General features: G+C 40.3%; 1 protein-coding gene across 2 annotated transcripts; it reads right to left on the reverse strand.

Annotated features, from left to right (window-relative positions):
- Nucleotides 1–17: 17 nt before the first annotated feature.
- Nucleotides 18–24,676, reverse strand: QTRT2 (queuine tRNA-ribosyltransferase accessory subunit 2). Of its 2 annotated transcripts, none has more exons than XM_059922156.1 (9): nucleotides 24,442–24,676; nucleotides 17,868–18,088; nucleotides 17,064–17,119; nucleotides 15,281–15,357; nucleotides 13,133–13,345; nucleotides 8,710–8,909; nucleotides 6,391–6,542; nucleotides 4,342–4,459; nucleotides 18–2,373 (listed from the first exon to the last, which is right to left on the reverse strand). In XM_059922156.1, the coding sequence occupies exons 2-9, from the start codon at nucleotides 18,065–18,067 to the stop codon at nucleotides 2,142–2,144; spliced, it is 1,248 nt and encodes a 415-aa protein (XP_059778139.1). In that variant the 5' UTR covers nucleotides 18,068–18,088; nucleotides 24,442–24,676; the 3' UTR covers nucleotides 18–2,141. The 2 variants fall into 2 exon arrangements, with proteins under 2 accessions (XP_059778139.1, XP_059778140.1); XM_059922157.1 differs by having other exon boundaries at nucleotides 18–2,213; nucleotides 24,442–24,675.
- Between the last annotated feature and the right edge of the window lie 12 nt (nucleotides 24,677–24,688).

Consider the following 24,688-nt stretch of genomic DNA (forward strand, 5'->3'; position numbering starts at 1 on the left):
CAAATAAAACTCATAAATTTTATATGGATTCTGGGATATTTATTAATACTCCTCCAACAATGGGTTTGGCACTGAACGGGAGTTATAAACATATGAACAACTCCAATCCAATATATTTCAAAACAAGCAGATTTTTTTTTTTTTTAATAAATTTTATTTATTTATTTATTTTTGGCTGCATTGGGTCTTCGTTGCTGCGCGCAGGCTTTCTCTAGTTGCGTTGAGCGGGGGCTGCTCTTCGTTGAGGTGCACAGGCTTCTCACTGCGATGGCTTCTCTTGTTGTGGAGCACAGGCTCTCGGTGCACGGGCTTCAGTAGTTGCAGCACGCAGGCTCAGTAGTTGTGGTGCACGTGCTTAGTTGCTCCGCGGCATGTGGGATCTTCCCGGACCAGGGCTCGAACCCATGTCCCCTGCATTGGCAGGCAGATTCTTAACCACTGCGCCACCAGGGAAGCCCTAAACAAGCAGATTCTTGAGAACAGAAACTCTTTCATAAGTATCCTTGCCATTAATTGGAGGAGAGGTTGTAAGAATATCCATGAATTCTGGAATTCATGAGCTTTGGAATTCATGGATGTTCTTAAACCACTAATAAAAGAAAACAGTATAGACGGGCACCCTACATATAAAAATATAGTAACCACATAATAATTAAAAACAAGGTTCAGTAATGCCCACTAAAATGAACAAATAGAAAAATGTAGCACAAGAATGTAAAACAAATATATTTTATACCCCTACAAACAAAACAAAGGCATCTTTTTGGTTCTACTGTATTTATAAAAACTGTGTGAAACGTGCATGTATGTGTATTCTTATAGAAAACTTGACAAATATAGAAAAGCACAAAGAAAATAAAAATCACCTGTCACACCATCAACATGAATGTCATTCCTTTGACAAGAGCAGAAAAAAATTCAGAGAATCAGAGGTGATCAGCGAAGGTCTTCCCAGCCTCAGGACCTGCTGATGCCAATTTACCAACCACTTTAAAATCCACAGGCTAAACGTTTTTAGGCTCTCAAATATCTCTACTGTTGCCTGACTCCTGGCACCACTGCATTTTTTATCAGGCCAATAGTGATCAATAAACAAGGATACACATAAAGCTATGGTTCCAATCTAAAACTTCTTGTTCCCCAAATATTAGAGCTAGATGGAACCTTAGAAATTCGTTTAGTACTATTCACTTTGCCTGTCCTCATTTGTTCAGGAGGAAACAGGCATGGAGAAGTTAAGTGATTTGCCCAAGTGTCATAGTTGAGTAGAACTGAAACCCAATCCTCTAAATGGCAGGCCAGGGCTCCGTCCAAGTGAACACACGGTGACTGAATCTCCCCAGGTGACGTAGCTCCAGTTATTATGTGGTTCGACTCTTAATGAGACTAAAAGGCAGACCACAGTGGATCTGTACGACCAGATGAAAGCAGCTAGGCAAACTTTCAGCTCCTAACAGGCAACTGCGCTGACTCTAGTGAGACAAGTCACAGAAAGACCACAGGGTCAAACGAAGAGTGTGCCCTCGGCTAACTGGTCATTGGAGCAATGTGTGAGCTCCACATTCCATGGAGATGTGAGCGTGGTTAAATCACAAGAGTCATTTCTGGTTGATTGCACTGCCAGGACAGCTTGGAAGGCACAAGTGTCCAAACGAGACCCCTGAGAATATAAGGATTAAAATGAAGAAAACTCTTGAATCAGACAAATTCCTTCTTGGTCAACAGGCATGTGTCCACAGAGGTCATGCTACTCATGACCAATCAACTCCCTTCAAGCTCCAATCCAACTCAGTGAACCCTCAGATTCTCATCATCCCCACTTCAAGGCTGTCCCTTCACATCTAAAGCTTTTATCTTTGACTAAATGAATCTCTGTTGACTAAAAGGGGTTAGCGCAGAAATATTCAAGGTCAGGTTTCAATTCTTTCTGATCAATCTAGGTCATTCTAGGTCATTTCAGCCGTAAGAAGAAGTCTCTTTAGCCTCAGGTGGGCAGAGTACAGTACAGATGTTCCTTATTTGAGTAGACTTCATTCTCAAATATAAGTGATTAAAGTGAAGATCACTTCCTGCTCTCTTCTTCCCACATTACAACCGTGGTGCAGGATCAATGTGAAGAGTCAGATGATGCGTATCAGGTCTCAAGATGCTTGCCTGTGGATGAGCTCTTTCAGCTGTGCCAGTCGGTCGCTTTTTAGTGCTTCCCGGATGGCCTGGAAAAATCCAAAGTAGTGTTCAAAGTTGTGCATCATGAGCAGGACGCCAGCCAACAGCTCGTTGGTCACCAGCAGATGGTGGATGTACGCACGAGTGTGATTCTTACAGCAGTAACAGGGACACCCTCTCACAAGCGGATCAAAGTCCTCCTGGTACCTGAGGAAGGAAGTTACAACGATATTCCGGAAAGTGAGGAAAACAAGACCTCGACAACCTAGACTAACCTATTCTGCTGGCACGTAACCAATCGTTAGTAACACAACTGGCAAACTTAGTGCCAGGCACCTGCTTAAGACGGCAATGTGGTCAAAAGTTAACAGAGAGGACAATGGGCCAGGAGACTCAGGAGTCTTCCTCAGATGGATACAACCTCCTAGACTGAGGCTTACCAAGGAGCGGCAGAAGAGTCACGTGCTCGCTCCCTCCTGCTGAGCAGGGTTAGTCACACTGCAAAGGCACACAAAAATGTTAGGAGACACTGTTCTGATGAATGACACTTTTCTCTCACTTGCCACCAGAGCTAATATTAGAAGAGATGATATGACCTTTTACTTGCATAGCTTTTTGCAGTTTACAAAAAACTTTTATATATACTGTCTCATTTAATCTCTGCAACCACCCATGGAGATAGGCTTTTTTTTTTTTTATAAATTTATTTATTTTTGGCTGCATTGGGTCTTCGTTGCTGCACGCGGTCCTTCTCTAGCTGCGGCGAGAGGGGGCCACTCCTCGCCGCGGTGCGTGGGCCTCTCACCGCGGCGGCCCCTCTCGTTTTGGAGAACGGGCTCTAGGCGCACAGGCCCCAGCAGTTGGGGCGCACGGGCCCAGCCACTCCATGGCACGTGGGATCCTCCCGGACCAGGGCCCGGACCTGCGTCCCCCGCACTAGCAGGCAGACTCCCAGCCACTGCACCACCAGGGAAGCCCGAGATAGGCATTTTTCCTGTCACTTTACCAGTGAAGACTGCCAAGGGGTTTAAGAGGGAGGGCTATGGAGCTACAATGCCTGGGGTTGGTTCCTGGCTCACAACTCACTTGGGAAAGTCACTTAACCTCCCTCTGTGTCTTTGTTTTCTCATCTGAAATGTAATAAGGTAGTAACAGTACCTACCTAATAGAGTTGTTACAAGAATTAAATAAGTTAATATAGTAAAGGACACTGCTAGGTACATGCTAAGCACTATATACGTGCTACCTTCTATCAGCTATTAAAAAGAAGTTAAATGACTTGACCAAGGTCACACAGTCACAAGCAAGGCTACAATCTGAACACCAAATCTCCAAAACTTCTAGTGCTGATGATAAAAATACCGCAGTTTCCAATTATATCTATAATGTAAAGTGAATTTTATTAGTAACCATTTATATTACCCTAGCTTTTTAAAAATGGAAATGAATCTCCTTGGCTATTTTTCAAGAAGTCAAATGTGATAAACATCACCATTACAGACCTACAATTAAGAAATCACTATAGAAATAAGAACTAGGAATTTCATATTCTTTCATAAATTTTAAAGTCTGTACTGTTACTAGATAGACATAAATAAGTCTGAGTCCCTAAAATGTCCCTTTACGTAAGACCAGAAACATCCCAGCATTAAAGTGAGTATACCAAGTTCACAAAAAACCAGCTCACTGGTTCACTGATTATTTCCAGTTTTGGCCAAATACAAAGTTATAAGATATCTTAGTTCAGTCTTTCCAGAGGCAAATATTTTATTTAAGATTTATAATCTGTGTATAACCAAGATGGCTTAAATTCCTTAAAATTTAAAAATTTTGTTGTAATATTTTATCTTGAAATCCTTATTTTACACTGTTATTATTTAAAGTAATCATAAGGAGTAAAGAACACCAAACAATGGATCTGGTCTAATTTTTCTGACACCTCTTCTAAAACAACAGTTATCTAGCCTCAGTTTTCTGACAAGACAAAGTACACAAATTCATCTGCAGAAAAAAAGAGTACTGCTGGCACTGAATTTGAGAAGGCCCAAACAATATCCAACTATAAATATTTTATGAAGTCATGAACTGAAAAGGGAACAGTTATATAAACTTTCAAAACAGACTGAAATTAAAAAGTCAGAAATCAAAATCCATACTTAAAAAAAAATTCCTTACTTTTTTTCCTTCAGATTAATTTCAAATGATGTCATTTCTTGGTTGCAACTGGTTGTTTTACTTTTCTTTGTTTGATCCACGTATTTTACTTCTTCCTGTGTCCCATTTTGTTGCAATACTAAAGGACAAACCAACAAAAAGTCTTGAATGAAGATCAGATAAAGAGTGGCCATTGGGAGAATTTTATTTTAGTTACTATTTCATGCCCTTTGACCCTGAATTCCACTCCTCAGAACTTATCGGAAGGAAATAGCACAAGAAAAAAAAAGCAATATGTAACAAGATGATCAATGACCTATTATCTATAGTATCAAAACTTGGAGATTCAACTATGTCTAAGTGAATAGTAGTTACAAGTATATATCTTATAATCTTACTGCCAAGGAATGATTTTAAAAAACCAGCTGGGGTGTGTGTGTGTGTGTGTGTGTGTGCCTGTGTGTTGGAGTTATGTCTTATTATAATGTACATGCAAATTAATTGGGCTTTGTAACTGCCTATGTTCCAATTAAATTATGTTCCAGATTAAAAGTAGAATATGGTTTTAATTTATGTATTCTGCATGGAGACTCTGGCCTTCCAGGGAGCTCAGATAATCCAGGGTTAAATGGGGACTTGAGTTGTTCCCTTGAACTCTTTGCTTTAAGAAAGAACATTCCTGGAATTGCAAGAGAAACACCAGAAATACTTATCTACTTGCCTCTCTTCAGAGCAGCTGGCTCTTTGCATAGTAACTGGTGTTACTAGGGGGAATTGCTGCCTACATTATGCAACTTATTCCTTTGGAATTTTCACTTTGTAATTGGCAAAAAGCCTCAATTTACTATACACACACGTACACAAATGTGATTCATAATACTTGCATAAAAATGTTCAAACTCAGTTTTCCCAATCATAAAGAAATTTGGCTTTCTCTGGCCCAAAAGGAACGTGTTTGTTCCAGAGAATTCAATATCATGTTCTTTGTAGAGTTTTGCATATTCACGGTACAGAATGCCTATCAGTCACCTATGTCCTGGCAGAGATAATTTCACTTGTAAATGAAGTCATGAACATGTATAAAGTGTTTATGGTATGCCTAGCCATATACATTACGTTCTAGTCTGTCTAAAAGACAGTAAAATTGACCTCCTCTATATAAGAATTTGATCAACTTGATTGATTTTGTTTCTAGAACTAATTCCATTTAGATTAATGCTTAAGTTGCTTTATAGGAGTGTAACATATTCTGAATGAAATTTTCATCACTTGTGGGGAATAAAATGAACCCTTAAAGAAGTCTCTGGCCCTACTCAAATTTAAGGTTGGCGGTGATAGAGCAAGAGTTCAACGGAGAGCAGGAAGAGAGAACAGAAAGCACACTCTGAAGGCCAGACGGAAGACCAGGCACACAACATTCTCCTGAAACACTGTGCAGACACTTCAGGGGACCCCAACCCAAAGTCTGTATCCTGGTTCCTTTTCTACTGCCAGTTAAATGTTAGAATCTGAAACTGATTTTCTTGACTTCTGAATAACTAAACAATAAAAGAAAATGGCAGTGCTTCAAAGCACCATTAGCAGAGGAAAACAGCTTTCACATCTCAGTATGTATAAAGAACCAAAAAAGCAAAAGTAACACTAGGATCAGAGGGGATGAGACTCCCTGTATATTAATAGCATGGGGTTTGCAAAAAGCAGACAAGAACTCTTTTGTGAAAAAACAAATTAACTTTTACCAAGCAGTTCAAAGGTTTTCTTTTCTTAGATTTTCATCACTATTCACTCTGAATGCTCTTTTTTCAGGTTGTTAATAGAAGAGGTTTTGTTTTTCTTGGTTCTGCTCACTACAAAATCACTTCCTAACATTGATGAGCTATGTGTATAGTATTAAGTGCCTGGTTTTGTGTGCCAACATGCCAGGGCGGACAGATAAGACACAAAGGCATAGTTTTATAAAAGGCTGGCTTTATAGTATGCACATATTTCTGGCTTGTAACTCAAGGCAAAAATTGATAGGAAATAGAGAGAATTTAAGGGTAACACAGAGATTAACTTCAAAAGACCTACATGTCTCTTCAGGATTCGGCTGGTAATCAAAGCTGAAGGTCAGGGCACATCCCCGCTCTGTTGCTTGATAAGGGAAAAAACTCTCAAATAAGTCCACTCCTCTTTCAATACACTCGAGCACCTCATCTGGCTGGCTAACACCGCAGATGAGCCTGTGAAAATAGTATGAACAGTGACATAAGAACAATGCCAGGAATGAAATCAGAGAGTCTTCCAGAGGACATTAACAGTAATAATAATAAAAATCGTGGTTAGCGTGGCAGGCAGCAGATAAGGAGGTATAGTGGAAAGAACATAGAGCTTTGGAGGCAGAGTGACCTGGACCAGAATCCCAGCTCTGCCATTTATTTACTTGCTGTGTTACTTTGGGAAGGTTTCTTAACCTTTCTGAGTTTTAGTTTTCTCATTTTAAAAACAAAAGCAAGAATACATACCTCACAGACTGGTTGTAAGGATTAATGACATATTCGCAAAAGCACAAAGTGTAGCTTCTGCCCCAAAGAGAAGCTTAACAAAGGTTAGTTTTCCTTCCCTTCTGATCCCTTCTGAAATAACCTCCGTAGTCTCAGACTGAACTTTGTAGTCTTTCTAACCGCTACATAAGATTTTTTTAGTGCAAAGCTGTGTGCTTTATTTCCCCTTCAAACACTCTTCCATGTTTTAACTGTATTTTGCTTATAATTCTTTTTCATAATTGCTTCAAGAAAGACATTTTTATCTACTGTACTCTTCATAGGTTCATTTACGAAGCAATTCTTGCTCTCGGAATTTCAACTCTGCCCATAGGCTCTAAGAATCTAGTCAGCTTTCTTTATGCTTCTTTCTATTTTCTCCATTAATAAAATGTCTGCGTGGTAGAATGAGATGGTATTTCCAGAGGCAATGGGTAATGACTTCTGAGAGTGTTAATAACATTCAACCAGGTTTTGCCACTAAAACAAGATGGGGAAATGCACTAGACGAGGGCTGGCTGGCTGCTATTTTTTATGTTTGTTTTTCTACTCATAGTCCCTTTTACACACTGGCAGAGAAAAGCTTATAGACTCCCTGATTTCTAAAAGAAGTCCAAAAAAAGGCTTATGTAATATTAAACAACCAGAACCCTTAAATATATGCTGGTTTTTCTGACTACAGTTTCCTTCAAGTAATGTCATGTTTTAGAACTCCTCTCCAACTGAAGCTGGCATTTCTACACACTTATAGAAAGAAAAACAATCCCAGCTTTCAAATCCAGTAACAGACATCTGTGAGCACTTAACTCAAAAGAAGTCCAGAAAATGACTAGAAATACTAGTGCTGAACTATCATCTGCACCAGAATGTAATAAGCACAGGAGGGAAAGCAATGAACACAGAGAGCTGGGATAACACTGGGGCTGGCGGGGGGGCAGGCGGAATGCTGGCTGGGGTGATGGCAATATCTTGTTCTGGCTGCTGTTTACACAAGCATATATACGAATAAAAATTCAGCAGGGTATACATAAGATTCATATACTTAACTGCAAGCTATACCTGGATTTTTAAAAAAGTAGTAAAATTACATATATATATATATATATATCCAGCAGCCCCAGGGGTATAAAGCAGCACCCCATAATCAAACCTCTTAATATATCTGTAGGAAAAAAGCACGCATATTCATACCAACTGGGATAAAAGACTACAGTTTTTAAAAAAAAAAAGAAAAAATTTGGATAGTCTAATAAGACATTGGCTATACTCAGAAACTTGGGGATTTTTAGCTTTGAATCTTGCAGATCACTCTTCTCTCCAGCACATAATGAATCCTGTGATTGATGGAAAGAACCAACCCCACTAGGGTTGCCAGTGACCTTGATTTCAAAAAATAATACCACTCACTACCTGCCTCAAATCTAAGACCTTCTTAAAGGTCCTTATTGACAGAACCCATCTTCATTCCACTAGGCATCCCAGGTCTGTCCTCAACTTTCCTTGCTTAAGGCCAGGGTTCCACATGACTTTATATCTGTCCCCAGGCACCAGGTTATAGTGAATAAAGAACAATATTTACAATTGGCACAAGAATGAGGGGAACCAGTATAACACTTGCCCTCACTTATAATGAGGATCAAATAAACTAATTCACATGGCAGTGTCCTCTGGTCTACATTCTGAAATCAAAGGCAAGACAGCCTTGATGGAAACTTCCTCCACAGTCTGCTTCAGCAGACTCAGCCCAGAAAGAACATAATCAAAACATGAAAAGAGACACCCATGTACAGACTGCATACCACACCTTCGGCAGCACCCCTGCTCTGCAGCCCACCAGGCTCAGCCTGCACCCTAACGGGACACTAGCCTCGGTTTGTGCTCCGGTAGCTCCGCAGTGACTGATGACAGCAAGTGCAGTCTAGTCTCCAGGGTTGCTGGAGTCCCTTGAAAGCCATCCAGAAGGAAGCCACCTACAGGCCGCTTGGCTGTCTCTCGTGCTGACCTCAGCCTCTCCTCCATCACATCTCCACCTTCAATCACGCCAATGATCATACTTCTCTGGAGGACCTAAGGTGAGAAAGGATTGAACGCTTTTAACTGTTTCCAGTAGCGGAGACCTTTGTTTAAATGAGCCTTACCGCCTTCCTAAGAACCCTTAGGGCTCCAAAGAACACAATTTGAAAGCCACTCAAAAAGGGAAGATGGGGCTTCCCTGGTGGCGCAGTGGTTGAGAATCTGCCTGCTAATGCAGGGCACACGGGTTCACGCCCTGGTCTGGGAAGATCCCACATGCCACGGAGCAACTAGGCCCGTGAGCCACAACTACTGAGCCTGCGCGTCTGGAGCCTGTGCTCCGCAACAAAAGAGGCCACAATAGTGAGAGGCCCGCGCACCGCGATGAAGAGTAGCCCCCGCTTGCCGCAACTACAGGAAGCCCTAGCACAGAAACGAAGACCCAACATAGTAATCAATCAATCAATAAATAAATCTTTAAAAAAAAAAAAAAAAAGGAAGAAAAGACTGAAGAGAAGCTGAGGCAATCAACATAGTTAATCAGGCTTTAGCTTAGATTAAATTAAGCACACACCAAGCAGGTATAAGAGGAAAAGAACAAAAGCAACAGTGTTAATTTCTATAAATGGCTATCCTGGTCTACCTTAGGTTACTTCTAAATCTCTTAGTTAGAAATAACTTTAGGAACTGTAAAACTGTTTGGCTGGGACAACTGACTGTCCATTTGGAAAAAGATAAAACAAAAATTACTACTGTACACCATCCTCAAAAATAAATTCCAGACGGCCCTAAGATCTAAACATAAAAAATATAGTTATACAAGTATTAGAAGAATAGGTTGAATATTTTTATAGTCTTGAGATAAGGAAGGCCTTTCAAAGCAAGCTAAAGCTTACAGGAAAAGGCAGACATATTTGAGTACAAATACATTAAAAATTCCCTAGTGAAATATACTATCAACAAAGACAAAGGGGAACTTATTCTTTGGAGGAACAGATAAATGTCTACACCATAGGTAAAGCTCCAACAAATCCTCTAAGGAAATGACAACCCCATAGAAATCTAGGCAAATATGTGACTATGAACTTCAGAAAAACAAATGTGAATGCCCCGTACATATCCGGAGAGCTTACTAAACCTCAAAAGTAAGGAAATGAAAACTGGAAATAATTCGATACCATTTTTGTCCATCACACCGACAAAAAAGTTAAAAGACAGATGGCAACATAGCAGAGGTAAAAGTGTTAGAGAAATGGCACTTATATACCCTGATAACTAGAGAGAATAAAAATTAGTTCAGCCTCTTGGGAGGGCAAGTAGATAACACTTAATGAAAACGTCAATGCTTTTATCTTTATATATCCTAAAATTCCACTTCTAAGAATATCTCCTACAAATATATTCATTCATATGCACCAAGGTTTATTTGCGAAAGATGTTTAGAATAATGAAAAACTGGAAACATGCTAAACATCCATCAATAGAGTAAAGGCTTAAGTAAAGTATCAATATAATATGTTCATAGTAGGCTTCCTATATAGCTGTTTTAAAAAGAAAGCAGAACATATATTAACATATACATTGACAGGAAAAGACTTTCAAGATATCGTTAAACAAAAACAAGCAAATTTTTGAATAGATGATCATATTCATGTAACAAAAACCACATAGAGGCATGCATATATGTAATAGTTATGTGTATGGAACTGTAAAAAAATAAGGTTTGCAAGGAAAAACACCAATCAACAGTGGCTCTCTGGTGGAAGAGAGGGATGGGGAGGGAGCCTGGAAGGCTATAAAGAGGGAATTTTGCTTTTTGGTTTAAGCAGGAGGAACACAGTCAGACCACTCCTCCAGAAAGGGCACTTCAGCTGCTGCGTGGAGAATGAAGGAGGGTGAGGGTAGGATGGGGTAGTAGGAGACGACTTTAATCATCCAGGGAAAGACAAAGAAGACCTGGACTAAGGCAGTGGCGGTGGGGTGAAGAGGAGAGAGAGGATTTGAAAGCTCATCAGGAGATACAATCAACTCAACCTGACCAATTAGTTGCCTGGGGAGAGGATGAAAACAAAAATCTAGGATGACTCCTGGCTCCAATTTCAGAAGTCCAGGGAGATGAGAAGAGCAAAGACAGGGAATCCTAAGAAAACAGTGGAGGGGGAGGCCAGATGATTATTCTCTTTTGTGCATTCTGGGTTTGAGGTATCAGCCACTGAACATACGGACCGAAAGTCAGGGATATGTATATAGAGTGTGACTGCCCAGCCTAGAGAGAACGGTAGGTGCTTGACACAGTGCTGCCACTCCCCATGCCTGCTGCCATGGCAGACAGAGCCAGCCAGCAGACCGCCCTCGCCCCGCTGCACCTGGGCGCAGCTCCAAGCACCTTGAGATGAAACTCATCTGCCATCCCTGGCCTAGGGAATACATGGAGAAGGAAAGAAAGCCAACAACAGAACCTTGGGGAGCTTCAATATTTAAGGGCATTCAGAGTAAGAGGAGCCAGTGAATAAGAGGGGAAGAAGTCACAGGAAGAGGAAAAGATGTATGCAGACATACAAAGCAGACAGTTACACGGCCTGCCCCTTTCCGTGACTGGTACAGCCCCATCTGGGAAACTCATTTTCACGGGTGTAAGACGTATAACCATATAATTTATTGTCTAAAATGGGACACATTTAAAAGTAAAAGGGGACACTATCAATAATCATGTCAAGACAATAGCATAAGCATAAGGGGTACAGAGAGGGACCCCTGCATTTGACCAACGCACAGAAATAATGTGAAATGGTCAGGCTGACTTAACACAGAAGAGGGATTCGAGGCTCATCTAATAATCATGCTCCGTCACACACCCTGTCCTCCTTTCTCCTCATCCAAACATTACTTATCCTACGAGGATAATTACTGGCTCAAAACAATTGCTAGCAAACAACTGTTCGCAGAGCTAACAGTGCAGACCCACAGCAATGGTCCCACGCTGGACCCTTACTGCACATACAGAGAGTTCTATTAAGAACAACAAGTAAGCGTCCTCTAATTATTTCATGTATATTAACTTGATTAGCCAAATTATATTTTTTATTGGTAAACTCAAAGTAATGATGTTTTTGAAACTCCGTGTGCTTTTGCCATAGTGGGGCCCACCTGTTGCTCAGGATTACTCTACATAAATGATCAGACACTGAAAGCTTCTCCTCTGATCGTATCTCCTGTTCTCCCACCTCCTCTGCTCTCTCCTAATGAACCCTTCCTCTTCCAGCTTTATTAACTCTGCTATCAAGATCCTTTATTCAGGGACTTCCCTGGTGGTGCAATGGTTGAGAATCTGCCTGCCAATGCAGGGTACACGGGTTTGATCCCTGGTCCGGGAAGATCCCACATGCCGCAGAGCAACGAAGCCCATGTGCCACAACTGCTGAGCCTGCTCTCTAGAGCCCATGAGCCACAACCACAACTCCTGAAGCCCGCATGCCTAGAGCCCGTGCTCCACAACAAGAGAAGCCACCGCAATGAGCACAGCAACAAAGAGTAGCCCCCGCTCGCCGCAACTAGAGAAAGCCTGCGCACAGCAACAAAGACCCAACGCAGCCAAAAATAAATACATAAATATAGATTAAAAAAAAAATTCTTTATTCACTGCTACAGCTTCATCTTCCCCAGCACATGAGATGATGAGGTGACTGTGACTGCCTACTGCCTTAAGGAGATAAGAAGGCGGGGGAGGGGCACATTCTAGACTTATTTAGGGAACTGGAACCAAGGTGGAGTGAAAAACTGAATATTACTTGGATATTAAAAGGGGTCTTGAAAGACTTAAATCTCTGGGCTGAGGAGCTGGGGGCTGCCACAAAGGGAGACAGCGTATTGAGGGAGAGCCAAACGAAGAGTAGGTGAGAGGAGGGGAGATACTGAGTTTGGTTATCTCTGAGTTTGAGGTGCATGTGAGGAATACTCTAGTGACAGAACCCAGCAAAGGCCTGTGGTTATGTAATTCTGAAGCTAAGTAGAGCGATCTCCATTACACACACAATTTTAGAATTTTCAGCAATTAAAACTAAGGGGAGCTGCCTGGGGAGAACAAATAGTGAGGGGTGAAAGGAGAGCCTAAGACAGAATCCTAAAGAGCAATAAAACAATCAGGAAAAAAATCAGGTGAGAGTAAGAGACCAAGAAATGAGGAACAGAGAAGAAGGAGGAGCAGAAAGGGTGGTAACACGGAACGTAAATTAGCGAGAGTTTCTAAGAGAAAGGAGTGGCCAGGGGCACAGCTTTACCTCTGACTCTTCCTGTAGCTTCAGACAATTATCCAGGAATAGAAGCGATCGGTCCACAGACTTTCTGGCTCTTTTTATGGAAGTGGTTTCATCACAAGTTGCCTCTCCATCTGAAAGGCACTGGAACCAGTCTGGCTGAAGGGCCTGCTGAATTGCCATGAACTTGGAGGCAGTCATTTCCACTCGTCCTCCAACACCCCACACAGACACTGACTGCCATGGGACAAGACGATGAGGGATTAGGAAGAGTAACATGCAAAGAAAAAGCAAATAATAAAATGAGCAAAGCAATCCTGAACTCAATTCTTCTTTACAGATGGAGAGAGGGTGGCAATTCAATATCCTAGACACGGTGGGTAAAGAGGTTTCCTATACTATATTCCAAATTCTCTAAGGACCTGATAGCTCAGAGGGACTCTGATAAAATCTTTCAATGGCCACACAAGCCAACTTCTGAGTTAGCACTCAGAATTCTATAATTACTTTTCCAGAAGCCCAGTCTTCTATTCTCCCCCGCCCCCTGCTGTTCCTGAATACACCACAGACTTTAATTCTTCTGTCTTTGATCACATTGTTCCTTTTGACTGAAATGGCCTTCCCCTACTTCTCTGCCTGGTAAAATACTATTCAAGACATAAGAGTTCAAATACCATCTACTCTATTGTGTTCCCCAAACGTTACTAGGCATAATCAATTGCTCACTCTTATAAGCTCTTTCAGCAATTTGTATTTATTTCTTTCATAGAAAAGATAGCCCTGGGGCTTCCCTGGTGGTGCAGTGGTTAAGAATCCACCTGCCAATGCAGGCGACACGGGTTTGATCCCTGGTCCGGGAAGATCCCACATGCCGTGGAGCAAATAGGCCCGTGCGCCACAACTACTGAGCCTGCCCTCTAGAGCCCGCGAGCCACAACTACTGAAGCCCGCGTGCCTAGAGCCCGTGCTCTGCAACAGGAGAAGCCACTGCAATGAGAAGCCCGCGCACCACAACGAAGAGTAGCCCCTGCTCGCTGCAACTAGAGAGAGCCCGTGTGCAGCAACGAAGACCCAACACAGCCATAAATAAACAAACAAAGAGAATAGAAAGAAAAAGAAAAGATAGCCCTTATCACACCATTGTATATATGTCTGACTAGAGTATCCGAATTCATGGTTGTGCCCCAAACGCACAGTCTGGGGCCTCACACATTATTAATGTTTAGTAAGTGTTTACTAGATTGAGTTAGATACAGAAACATGTGCAAAGACATAAATCCCATAGTACACAAGAATCTCTATATGTTCCTTTGGTTATTCCTTTCCCTACAGCATCTCTCTTCTTAGAAGAGATGGACATAAATGCGGGGCCACATACAATCTTTTTATTCTGGCATAAGAACACTGTTTAAATGAATACTTTCTCCCTTATAAATGGAAGAGACAACCAAGGTCGAAATATTTTCTTTTGAATTCAAATTACAAAATGAAAAGAAGTGTAAAACAGAAGACAAATTTAAAATAGTTATCTTAGGTAAGATTAATAGATATTGTTGATATCAATAAAGTGGGTGCAGGAAAAGTAACTGTGTTTGTAAAGGGCAATATATACTAAAGCTTTTCCAGAATGCTGTCCTCAGGGACAATGCAATGGGGCCATATCTCAGGTTAAAACTTTTAAGGAAGTCCTTTGAATACTGTTTTTCACTAGCTAAAATCTCCAGCTTTTTCAAATTCTGTTCTAAACAGCAGTATTATACTGAGATTCTACTATATATAGTTATACATGTGATAACACTCATCAGCAACTTTCCCCACTATTCCTGAGGTTGTTAAAACTTCAAATAAAGCATGGTATCAAAAGACTATTGTTTTCTACCATCATAGCAATTTCTTTTTTTGGCATGTACTTGACCTTTCTCTACTCCCAAATTTTTGGCAACAATGAAAAAGCTGAGGATACAGTCCTTACCTTAACCTCATCCTTGGGCTGCCCCACTCTAACTCCTATAAACCACACCATCCCACTATAGTCGTAGAAATAAAGAGAAGGCATAAAGGGGTCTGGAATGGGTCAGCATCCCAAGCAGTGGGATCCTTGCATCTGAGAGATCCCATAGGCTGACTTCCTGAGAAAAACCTTCAGCCTTGGAGGACCTTCTGAGAACATACCTTATTTGTTACATAACCAGCTGGGCAAGGGCTGACTGGATCATGCAGGGAGCAGTACAAGAGTGATTCTGGCATGCCTGTATAAACATAAAAAAAGAACCCTTGAGAGCACTTACATCAACAATTACACTGTGTTGTAACAGAGAGCAGCTTCATAATGTGTACTGCTGGATAAAGCAAGTCTAAAACACAATAAATTGCTCATACTTTATCTTAGAATTGTAGGAGGCCTGTCAACATGAATGAAAAGATTACTTTGAAACCTACTAACCTAAAAGAAGAATTAAACGTAAAGGTTCATGTCTAAAGACATAGTGAGTTGCTACAAAAGAAAGGTATAACCTGAAGTATGATACGATGAAAGTGTTTAATGATATGTTGACCCTACTTGATTTGCTTTGAAGAATTTAATATCAAGTATGGTCATTCTAGGCACTATCCAAGGGGAACTAGCTACTGGAAAGATGAAATTATACAGTCAATAGGTAATCTTATTAATAATAAATCCAGCCCACACCATGGGTCCCTAGGGGCAGAATTATAGAAAAGCTGCAGGACATTGCAAATGGATCTCATTTTCAATAAGTTTCATTTACTCAAGATGCCAGTTTCTTAGGTTCTTTAATCAAAAAGATAGTTGTTTAAAAAAAAAATCCAAAAAAAGTTTACTAAGCCATATGTACTTAAATTTCATATGCTGCATTTTCATAAGAAAAAAAAATAGAATTTTGCTGAAAAAAGACCAAAAATATAAAGCAAACAAAAATCTCTGTTCTCTACCTTATTGTCTACAATTTCAATTATTACAATTATCTCTAGAAAGCTTATATTAGCTATTTTCACTTAATTATACGCTTGTATACTTTAAAGCTGGTTATTAAAATTGGTCTCAGATCAAGGAAAACGATATTATATAAATTCCTCTACTGAAACACAGGCCCTTGTGACAACCAAGTCATCATGCAGTTTCCCTCAGAAGCAGAGGACTGAGTAACCAATGGAAGCAGGATCTTCATTCATTTAAGTGAGTCCTAGATATTGGGAAAAAGCTTCAAAAGAAAATGGTCTACAGAAGAATTGGTTCTCTGGCTGTCCCTGCTAAGCTTTTCCTATAAATAAATGGACACATATATCAGCATTCAAAATCCTATTTCTGGAACAGAAGATAATATTCACATTTCAGAATATAGCTGAATATAAATTCTTCATCCTCTGCCTTATGTTTTAGGCTCAAACATGACAAGCCCGCTTTGGATCTTAGGTGTGCCCCATGCAGTCCTTCACCTCTAGGTCTTTGCTCTTTGCCTGGAGTGTCTGCCCACACCTGTCTCCCACCACCACTGCACCCACCTCCTGACCTGGCTAACTCCTACTCCTCCTTGACCCAGCTAAGGCGCCCCCTCATCTTCTTTGTCAAGAATCCTTCCTTTATTCTGACCTCCTTCCACATGGACCCAACAGCAGGTTATGTGTTCCTTCCTCTGGGCTCTCATGATACCTGTATCTACACCTGATCCTGCAGATGTAGTCACCACACTCTACTAGAATTACCTGTTTATCTTTACCCCAACTAGGCTCTGAGCTTCATGAGGGCAGCAATTGTTTCCCACTCATCTTTGAATCCCCAGTTCAAAGGGGTTCCTGGTTCTTAGATGGTCATTAAATGCTTATTAAATTAATGAATAAATAAATGTATGAATGAAGGATCAAAGAATAAACAGCATCTCCAACCTCCAAATTAATACACCACAAGGCACACACAAATAACTTGATTAATTTTTACCTATAAACTTTCCAACTCCTTCCTTATATTCTGCCAAGACTTCATGATGTTCTGCCCTGTAAGCAAAACAGAAAACTATGTAACATAATAATGAATCATTCTACAGATACTCTATGCAACAACTGAAACCCTCTTCTCACCCAAACAAGCTACATGACAGTAAATGTAGTCTCAAACAACCAAGTACACCATTATTCAAGAGTCCCCCACTCATTAGGTTGGGTTCATTAGGCAGAGCAAAGCTCTTCAATTTGCAAGTGGTTCTGTGAGAGGAGAAATTGGCAAAGAGCAACGGCCTCAGAATATCTAGATTTTCTTCTTTCCCTTGTCCCTTTAAAATCACTGTTATTAACACAGTCTTACAGAGTTATTTGATCTTATAGCAGATTCTTCAATTAGGGATGAGGTCAGTATGTACATTACACAAAATGATCTCACTCCATTAGTTGTTTCCCTAGAGTAGAACATGTGCAGAGACAGAGAAAACTTTGAGGCTGGTGCGTGAAGACAGCCCCTAGGTTCCAAGTTTAGCCCTCATAGAGCATTCCAGGCCCTGTCACCCCTGGGAGCAGTGGCAATGAGGGCGGTATGGAAAAGTGAAGCAGCTCTATCATGGAGGTCTGGCCCATGATTCCAGATTAGGGCCAGATGATGTATAATATTTGATATCTCTCTTCTGATTTCATTCTAAAAAACCTACACATTTTGCACGTAAGCAAAAAAGTCTTCCTCTTTACCACACCTTATTAAGGTAACCAAGCTGCTGCCAGGGTTGACATGTGAACGATCACGTCTCATACTTACAGTGATGACAGTGTAAGCTGAGCCATGGCAGGAACCCCGTGGATTTTATGCAGCGTGTGATGGGTCAGGTGTGGGGCAGAGCCAGTCTTGGTGTACAGAAGGCAGCCTGGAATGTCCATGGTGCAGTCCCCGGTTTTGCCTAGGTTTTTTATTTTTCCTAGGCGACAGCCATTAACCACCTTGGTAAGACTTAGCTTCATCCTAAGGGGTTCCTCTAGGTCCTGATAAGAAAAGTACATTAGATTCAGAAGGAGTTCCATGACATCTAAAAGCTAAACATTTTTCCAAGCAAACTACAAAAAAAAAAAAAAAAAAAAAGATAGCATGTTTGTTGTTACTTCCAGTCTAGGATTTTTTTAGATATCAGGAATAGGGGAATGGGAAAAGACACAGAGAGAATAAGACACCTTCCCCAAAGTCCCAGCACAATATGATGACATCAACCACATTTAAATTCAGTCATGGAAATATTGTCCGAGCTGATGGAAACCAAACAAGCAGAAGGACAGAAGTAAAGACTAATCATGGAAAGCGCACTGTGAAGCCAAGGATTGCTCTCAGCCATGAAGATGTGTATAGAGAAAGGTCATACTGCTTAGGAAATACTGATTACTGATTTGATCCATTTTTTTTCTTTCTCTAATTTGAGAGAATACTAGGCAACATAGCAATTTTTCCTAATATGTAATTAAATGAAGAAAACAGATTCCAAAACAGCATTCTGCTGTTTATTAAAATATATGGAAGAACATACATCAAAAGATACACAGAGGTTATGTCAGAGAGGTGGGATTATTCTCCAACTTTGTTCTTATACAGTGTCCAAATAGAGGTGAGAAACTGTGTGGCACATCCATGCAATTCGTAAGCAACGTTGCATTACTCTTATAATTGGGAAGGAAAAATATTTGATTAACAAAAAAGATATACTTTCTAAATTCCACAGATGCACAGGGGAAAAAATCAGAAAACATGGTCAATTACTTTGTTGGACTGTGTTAATTAATTATTATTCAGTGAAGCAAATCCTGGGCCCCACTTCTTTAAATGCCCTGTAAAACTTAGTAACCAGGCATGGCAGATCATTTGCAAAATGTCACTGGATATCCAGCATTTTGAAATACCAGCGTCTCTGCAGCAAGTATTGATACCATACCCTCTGAAATTTTTGCCAGTTAGGCTAGGCCCAGTTTTATTAATAGATAAATTAATACAGCTCTCTGAGAGGTTCCAACCTTAGATCCTATCCTCTTAAGCATTATATTAAACCACACGCTGAAAGTCAACCATTGTTTAAGATGTTACCAAATAAATAAGCATTATTTATCGTTAGTTAAAAAATATTCAGGAATGCAAATATTACTTTTTTGGGAGTTATAAATTTTTATATTGAAATAGTTAACAGTCTTTTGAATTTTAGAAAAAAGAATAACTACTTTCTGTATGGTTCAATAAGTGATTTCATGTTAAACATGAATTATAAAAAATAGTATAAGTATTTGGGGAAAGGCTGGTCAATTTTCTGTGACTCTACCTTCATTATTTCAAGTTATCACAAAGATAAAATGTCTCACTGGAACCCACAGAAATGGAGAGTGTTAAGAGAAAAAAGTTATTATGTTTTAACAAAGGGTAATATAAAAGCTATTTTTTTAAAGCCATGCTATTACACATTAAAAATGCTAAAATAAAAGAAAGTTTATACCAAAAAAATATATAATTACAGGCTAATGAAAAGGTAATATAGAAAATACAATACAAAAGAAGAGTCATTAGTTTATACAATCATATTCCTTTTTAAAAAAAAGATTTATTTATTATTTATTTTTTATTTTATTTACTTTTGGCTGCATTGGGTCTTAGCTGCGGCACGCGGGATCTTTGTTGAGGCATGCGGGATCTTTCCTTGCGGCGTGCGGGCTTCTCTCTAGTTGTGGCGTGCGGGTTTTCTCTAGTTGTGGCTCACGGGGTTCAGAGCACGTGAGCATCCCACAGCCTCTCTCATTGAGGTGTGCGAGCTCAGTAGTTGTGGTACGCAGGCTTGAGGGATCTTAGTTCCCTGACTAGGGATCGAACCCGCGTCCCCTGCATTGTAAGGTGGATTCTTTACCACTGGACCACCAGGGAAGTCCCTCATACTCCTTATTGATTTATCAAATAATACACATAACCTTCTGGTTTCAAGTGATAAATATCTTTTAAACTAACAGAGCTTGGAAGCCATTTGTAGCAAAGTTAAAGAATGTATTTTGCAATCTAAGTAAGTTCTAGAGAACTGAAGCGGGGGAAGCACGAAAGTAAGAAATTCACTTCAAAGTTAACGAATCAACCCTATTATTCTGACTATTAGAATCACTAATCAATCACTTATTGATAAATAAATATGGAACAATAGGTTTTTGAAACATAAATAAGAACTAATGAAAATTTAATAGACCAAGATTACTAATATTGCAACAACTTAGCGCTTACTACCCTCACATACCTCTGAGAAAGGAAGAAACTGCATTGTCCCACGTGTTTTCAGAAAGGCCTAGGGAGAAGAATTTGCTGGTTCCTCCCTTTACTCCAAAAACTCTGTCTCATCTGAGCTGCTTAAGTTTTGTGAAGAGTTTAAATGTACACACGAGTTGTATTTTAAATTAAATCCATATAAAAGTAGGAAGAGCCTTCACAGGATAAAACTAGGATGTGTGAAAAATGAAGTTTAGGATTCTAGAATGCTACCAATTTTTATTACTATCTCTCCCCATCAAACCCTCCTTTCATTTTTCCGGTTTATTAATAAATAACATAAAAGATTGACAATCAAAGCTGCTGACAAGCATGAGATAATGTGCTTTTCCATGTCAAGTTAACTCAATTCCAGGTAAAAACAACAAACCGCAGTGCTTTAGTAAACCTCTGTTTGACATCCCAGGTAATGTATGATTGCCATCAGACTTTAGAAATGCTGAAAATAGTTAAGTCTGACCATTACTACCAGAGACGCCAAACTGAGAGCACCTCATGAACTTCATCATCCCCTCTGCCGTTCCACAATAACAAATCTGAGGCTAAGCAAGATTAATCAGACTTAGTCTAGAACCCAGGTCTCTGCCAAGAGGCCTGAGCTTTTGATTACATCTTTGAAGTGGGAGTAATACAATGTCTGTATATGCATATCTCCTTTTCCCACTCTTTCCTCAATCGAAGAAATAGCTTCCTTCATTCTTAACCCAAGGTCTGTCATTACAGGTCCGTTGTAGTTCTAGAGGACCTCAGCCACCATGCTCTTAGATGCAGAGATGGGTCCTCCTGTGATACAATGCACAAAAGTTTAATCTCCATAACTTTAAGGATGAAATTGAAAATCCTTAGCTTAGTGTACTGAACCCACTAGGTCAGCTGGAGAGAAATACCCACTTGGTTCTCTCCACAGTATGGGACTCTGATGCTATGTACTCACATTCTGCTGTTCGGGGTATCTTAAGAGTCCTACCCTAATCACAGTAAATGGACACGGCATCAAAGGAAAAAGTATAAGCAAGGAAAAGTAGACAAATGTGTCTAAAGAAAAGTACTGTAATAGATAAATTGTTACTGGTGATTCTGTGTATTGTGAGGATGAATGCAAATATTAAGAAATCTGAGGAAAGCATCAGAGAACGTACTTTAGCTGGAAATCAACATTTAAAAAATAACATGCAACTTTGTCCAGCTTTGAACCCAGCTTTCTCCTTTCCTCATTACTGATCAAGTTGTGGTTAGTGTTTTTATAATTGCACCTTTTTTCTAGGGACTTGAACACAAAAAGTTTTTATTACGGAGTAATGTGAATATAATATATACACACATATACATATTCATGTACATTTTTTTTTTTTTTTTAATTTTTGGCTGCGTTGAGTCTTCACTGCTGCGCGTGGGCTTTCTCTAGTTGCGGTGAGCAGGGGCCACTCCTCGTTGTGGTGCGCGGGCCTCTCATTGCGGTGGCCTCTCCTGTTGCAGAGCACGGGCTCCAGGCACACGGGCCTCAGCAGTTGTGGCTCACGGGCTCTAGAGCACAGGCTCAATAGTTGTGGCACACAGGCCCAGCTGCTCCGCAGCATGTGGGATCCTCCCGGACCAGGGCTCGAACCCGTGTTCCCTGCATCGGCAGGCGGATTCCCAACCACTGCACCACCAGGGAAGCCCTCATGTACATATTTTTAAAACATGCTTTTCGAGTGATATAGTCTATTGATCCAAGCAAAGTTCTCAAGAAACAAACTAACGGTCTCCAAAATATTAACTGGTTTTTATTTGGCTTCATATCATTATCCTTTTCCCTTTCACTTGTTGTGAGTCTCTTCTAAGATTTCTGGGGTTGTGCTTTTCTCAATATACAAACATCTACATTTTCACTTCCTGGTAAAGTCTTAAAAAACCATTAAAAGAGCCATTTGGAAATAATGGTTAATGGAAAAACTCTTAATCACTTTAAGGACAAGTAGATCTATGCTTTTACCAGGGCTAACCAAGATTCCCTGCACTTGTGGCAGCACTGTACGTATCTTAATACCTCCATTGCCACATATTTCTCCCCTCCTTCCATTCCCTTAGGAAAAAAGGGATTTTTTTAGTATTTCTTAATGGATTCTCTACAGACTGTCATGGAAAGATGACCACAATACACTGAGGGAAAAGAGCAGGCTTAGGTGAACATATTTTTTGCAAAAGAAAAATTGCATATATATATTTATAAATATGCACACACACACACTATACACTGTCTGTATATGCATGCAAAAAAAGTCTGAAGGACTTCTAAACAATATGGTGCACTGAGCTGACTAAGAAAGACATATAGAAATGATGGACTCAAATTCTAGAAAGTAGTAACGGAAGATGAGGAGGAGATTATTCAGAGGTACTATTCTAAAATTCTTACACTATTTGGGAGGAGGAGAGAGATCATGAATAATGTTAAACTTTAAGTATGCGTGTCAAAAATTTTTAAGTAAGCATTAAAAGATTACTGAAAATGGATAATTCCCAAACCCGCTGGGGAGGGGCAGGGAAGAATAAAGAAAACTTGGTTAATACTTAAGGGAAAAAAAGAGGAAAAGAGACCAAAAAGCACATCAAAAATAGAAAATACAAAATAAGATGGCAGGAGTAAGTCCCAATATGTCAGTAATCACAATAAAAGTTAAATTAGTTTCACCTATTTAAAGAAATAACAACAGTAGCAACATTTATTGGTTGTTTACTATGTATCAGGTCCTGTTAGTCACATGTTAACTCCACTATTATGTACTATCATGTCAATCTAAGGCAGATGCTATTATTATGGGCATTTTACAGATGAGGAAACCGAGGCTAAAAAAGTCACCATTTACAAAGTGGCAGAGCCACTTAAATCATAGAAGTCTGCCTTTAGAGGCTGTACTCTAATAGGCTGGTAGTCTATTAGAAGTCCCATCTTGTCCATAAACACATGCAATGTTTATATATTAACTGTAATGTTAAGATATAATGTTACAGTCATATTTTCCATTTCGCTATACTGTTATTACTGTTCTTGTTTTCCTTTATTTCCCTTCTCTGCCTCTATCCATCCTCCAACCTCTACAACCTTTCTATATATGCACACAAACATTTAAATATACTTGTATGGGAAAGGGTGTTTTTTAATTAAAAACATGCAAATATACTATACTATAAGCACTTCTCTGAAATTTGTTTTCGCCCAGGAATACACAACGGATATTTTTCCTGAAGAAGAGACACAGAATTTAACTTACCCTTTAAAATAACTACTTCATGATATTGCATAGCTTGGATGTAACACAATTTATTCTTCCATCACCCTTCTGATGAACACTCAAGTTACAGAACAGGTCCTGTGATTGCTGCAGTAGTCTTGAGGGCACAGCTTCCTTGATCTTTTTGACAAATCTCAAGTCTATTTCAGTTTACGTTTCCTGGCAGAGTTCTCTACATACATTGATTTTTTAATGGGTACCACACTCTAATGATTTAGGTACTATAGCTCCCATTTTAAAGATGAGTAAATTGAGGGTCCGAGAGTTATTAAACAAGTTGCGTAAGGTCATACAACTACAAAGTAGCTGGGTCTAAATCTCTACCCTGCCTTATGAACCTACATATCCCAGCATGGACTGTCCCCGGGAACACCTAGGCTCAGTCAATAACGATGGATTTAGCTTCACTCCATGGGCCGTCTCCAGGGGCCCCAGACCTCGCGAAGCGCTTAGATCAGGTGTTCGAGATCGGTCCAACCCTCCCAAGCATCCTGGGGAGTCTAGAAAAAACTTGCGCACGGAAACTTGACCTTTAAGCAGAGCCCGGTCGAAAGGAGACACTTTTCTCTCTGAGATGCGGTGAGGCTCACATGATTTGGGAGAATATGGATTTATAGAAGCCAGGATCCACCAGGCGACCCAGAAAAATGAAAGAGACATGGCGCGAGTACAATCACAGTTACCGCAACACAACCAGGAAGCATCTAGACGCGACGCGACTCTCTCGCAGCAGCCTCCCCTTACACGTAGCAGCTCCCACACCAACAGGGAAAGGGAGCACTTACCTGCAAACCTCCCAACTTTTTTGGGCTTGAGACCCCTTAAGCTCCTCGCCGTTCGCTACCACGTGTCCAGCTTTCACAATTCTCGGCTCCCTGAACCACCGCCTCCGATGCAGAGCCAATCAGGGAGCACTGCGTCATCACCGGGCGCCAGGAAAAGGCAAAGGTAATTGAAAATGAGCTTTGGTGTTTGCAAGGCCGAGGGACTGCTACCATTGCCATGGGTAACTGAGCAGACACGTTCCGCCTG

The sequence above is a fragment of the Balaenoptera ricei genome, chromosome 4 (genome assembly GCF_028023285.1).
Source record: "Balaenoptera ricei isolate mBalRic1 chromosome 4, mBalRic1.hap2, whole genome shotgun sequence".
Classification (NCBI taxonomy): Eukaryota; Metazoa; Chordata; class Mammalia; order Artiodactyla; family Balaenopteridae; genus Balaenoptera; species Balaenoptera ricei.

Coding starts and splice junctions, on each gene's coding strand:
- QTRT2 (XM_059922156.1), bottom strand. CDS start 18,067: ATGAAGCTAAGTCTTACCAAGGTGGTTAATGGCTGTCGCCTAGGAAAA. Junction 15,358..17,063: donor AGGAGTTGGAAAGTTTATAG/GTAAAAATTAAT, acceptor ATGTTTATACAG/GCATGCCAGAATCACTCTTG. Junction 4,460..6,390: donor GCCGAATCCTGAAGAGACAT/GTAGGTCTTTTG, acceptor TTTGTCCTTTAG/TATTGCAACAAAATGGGACA.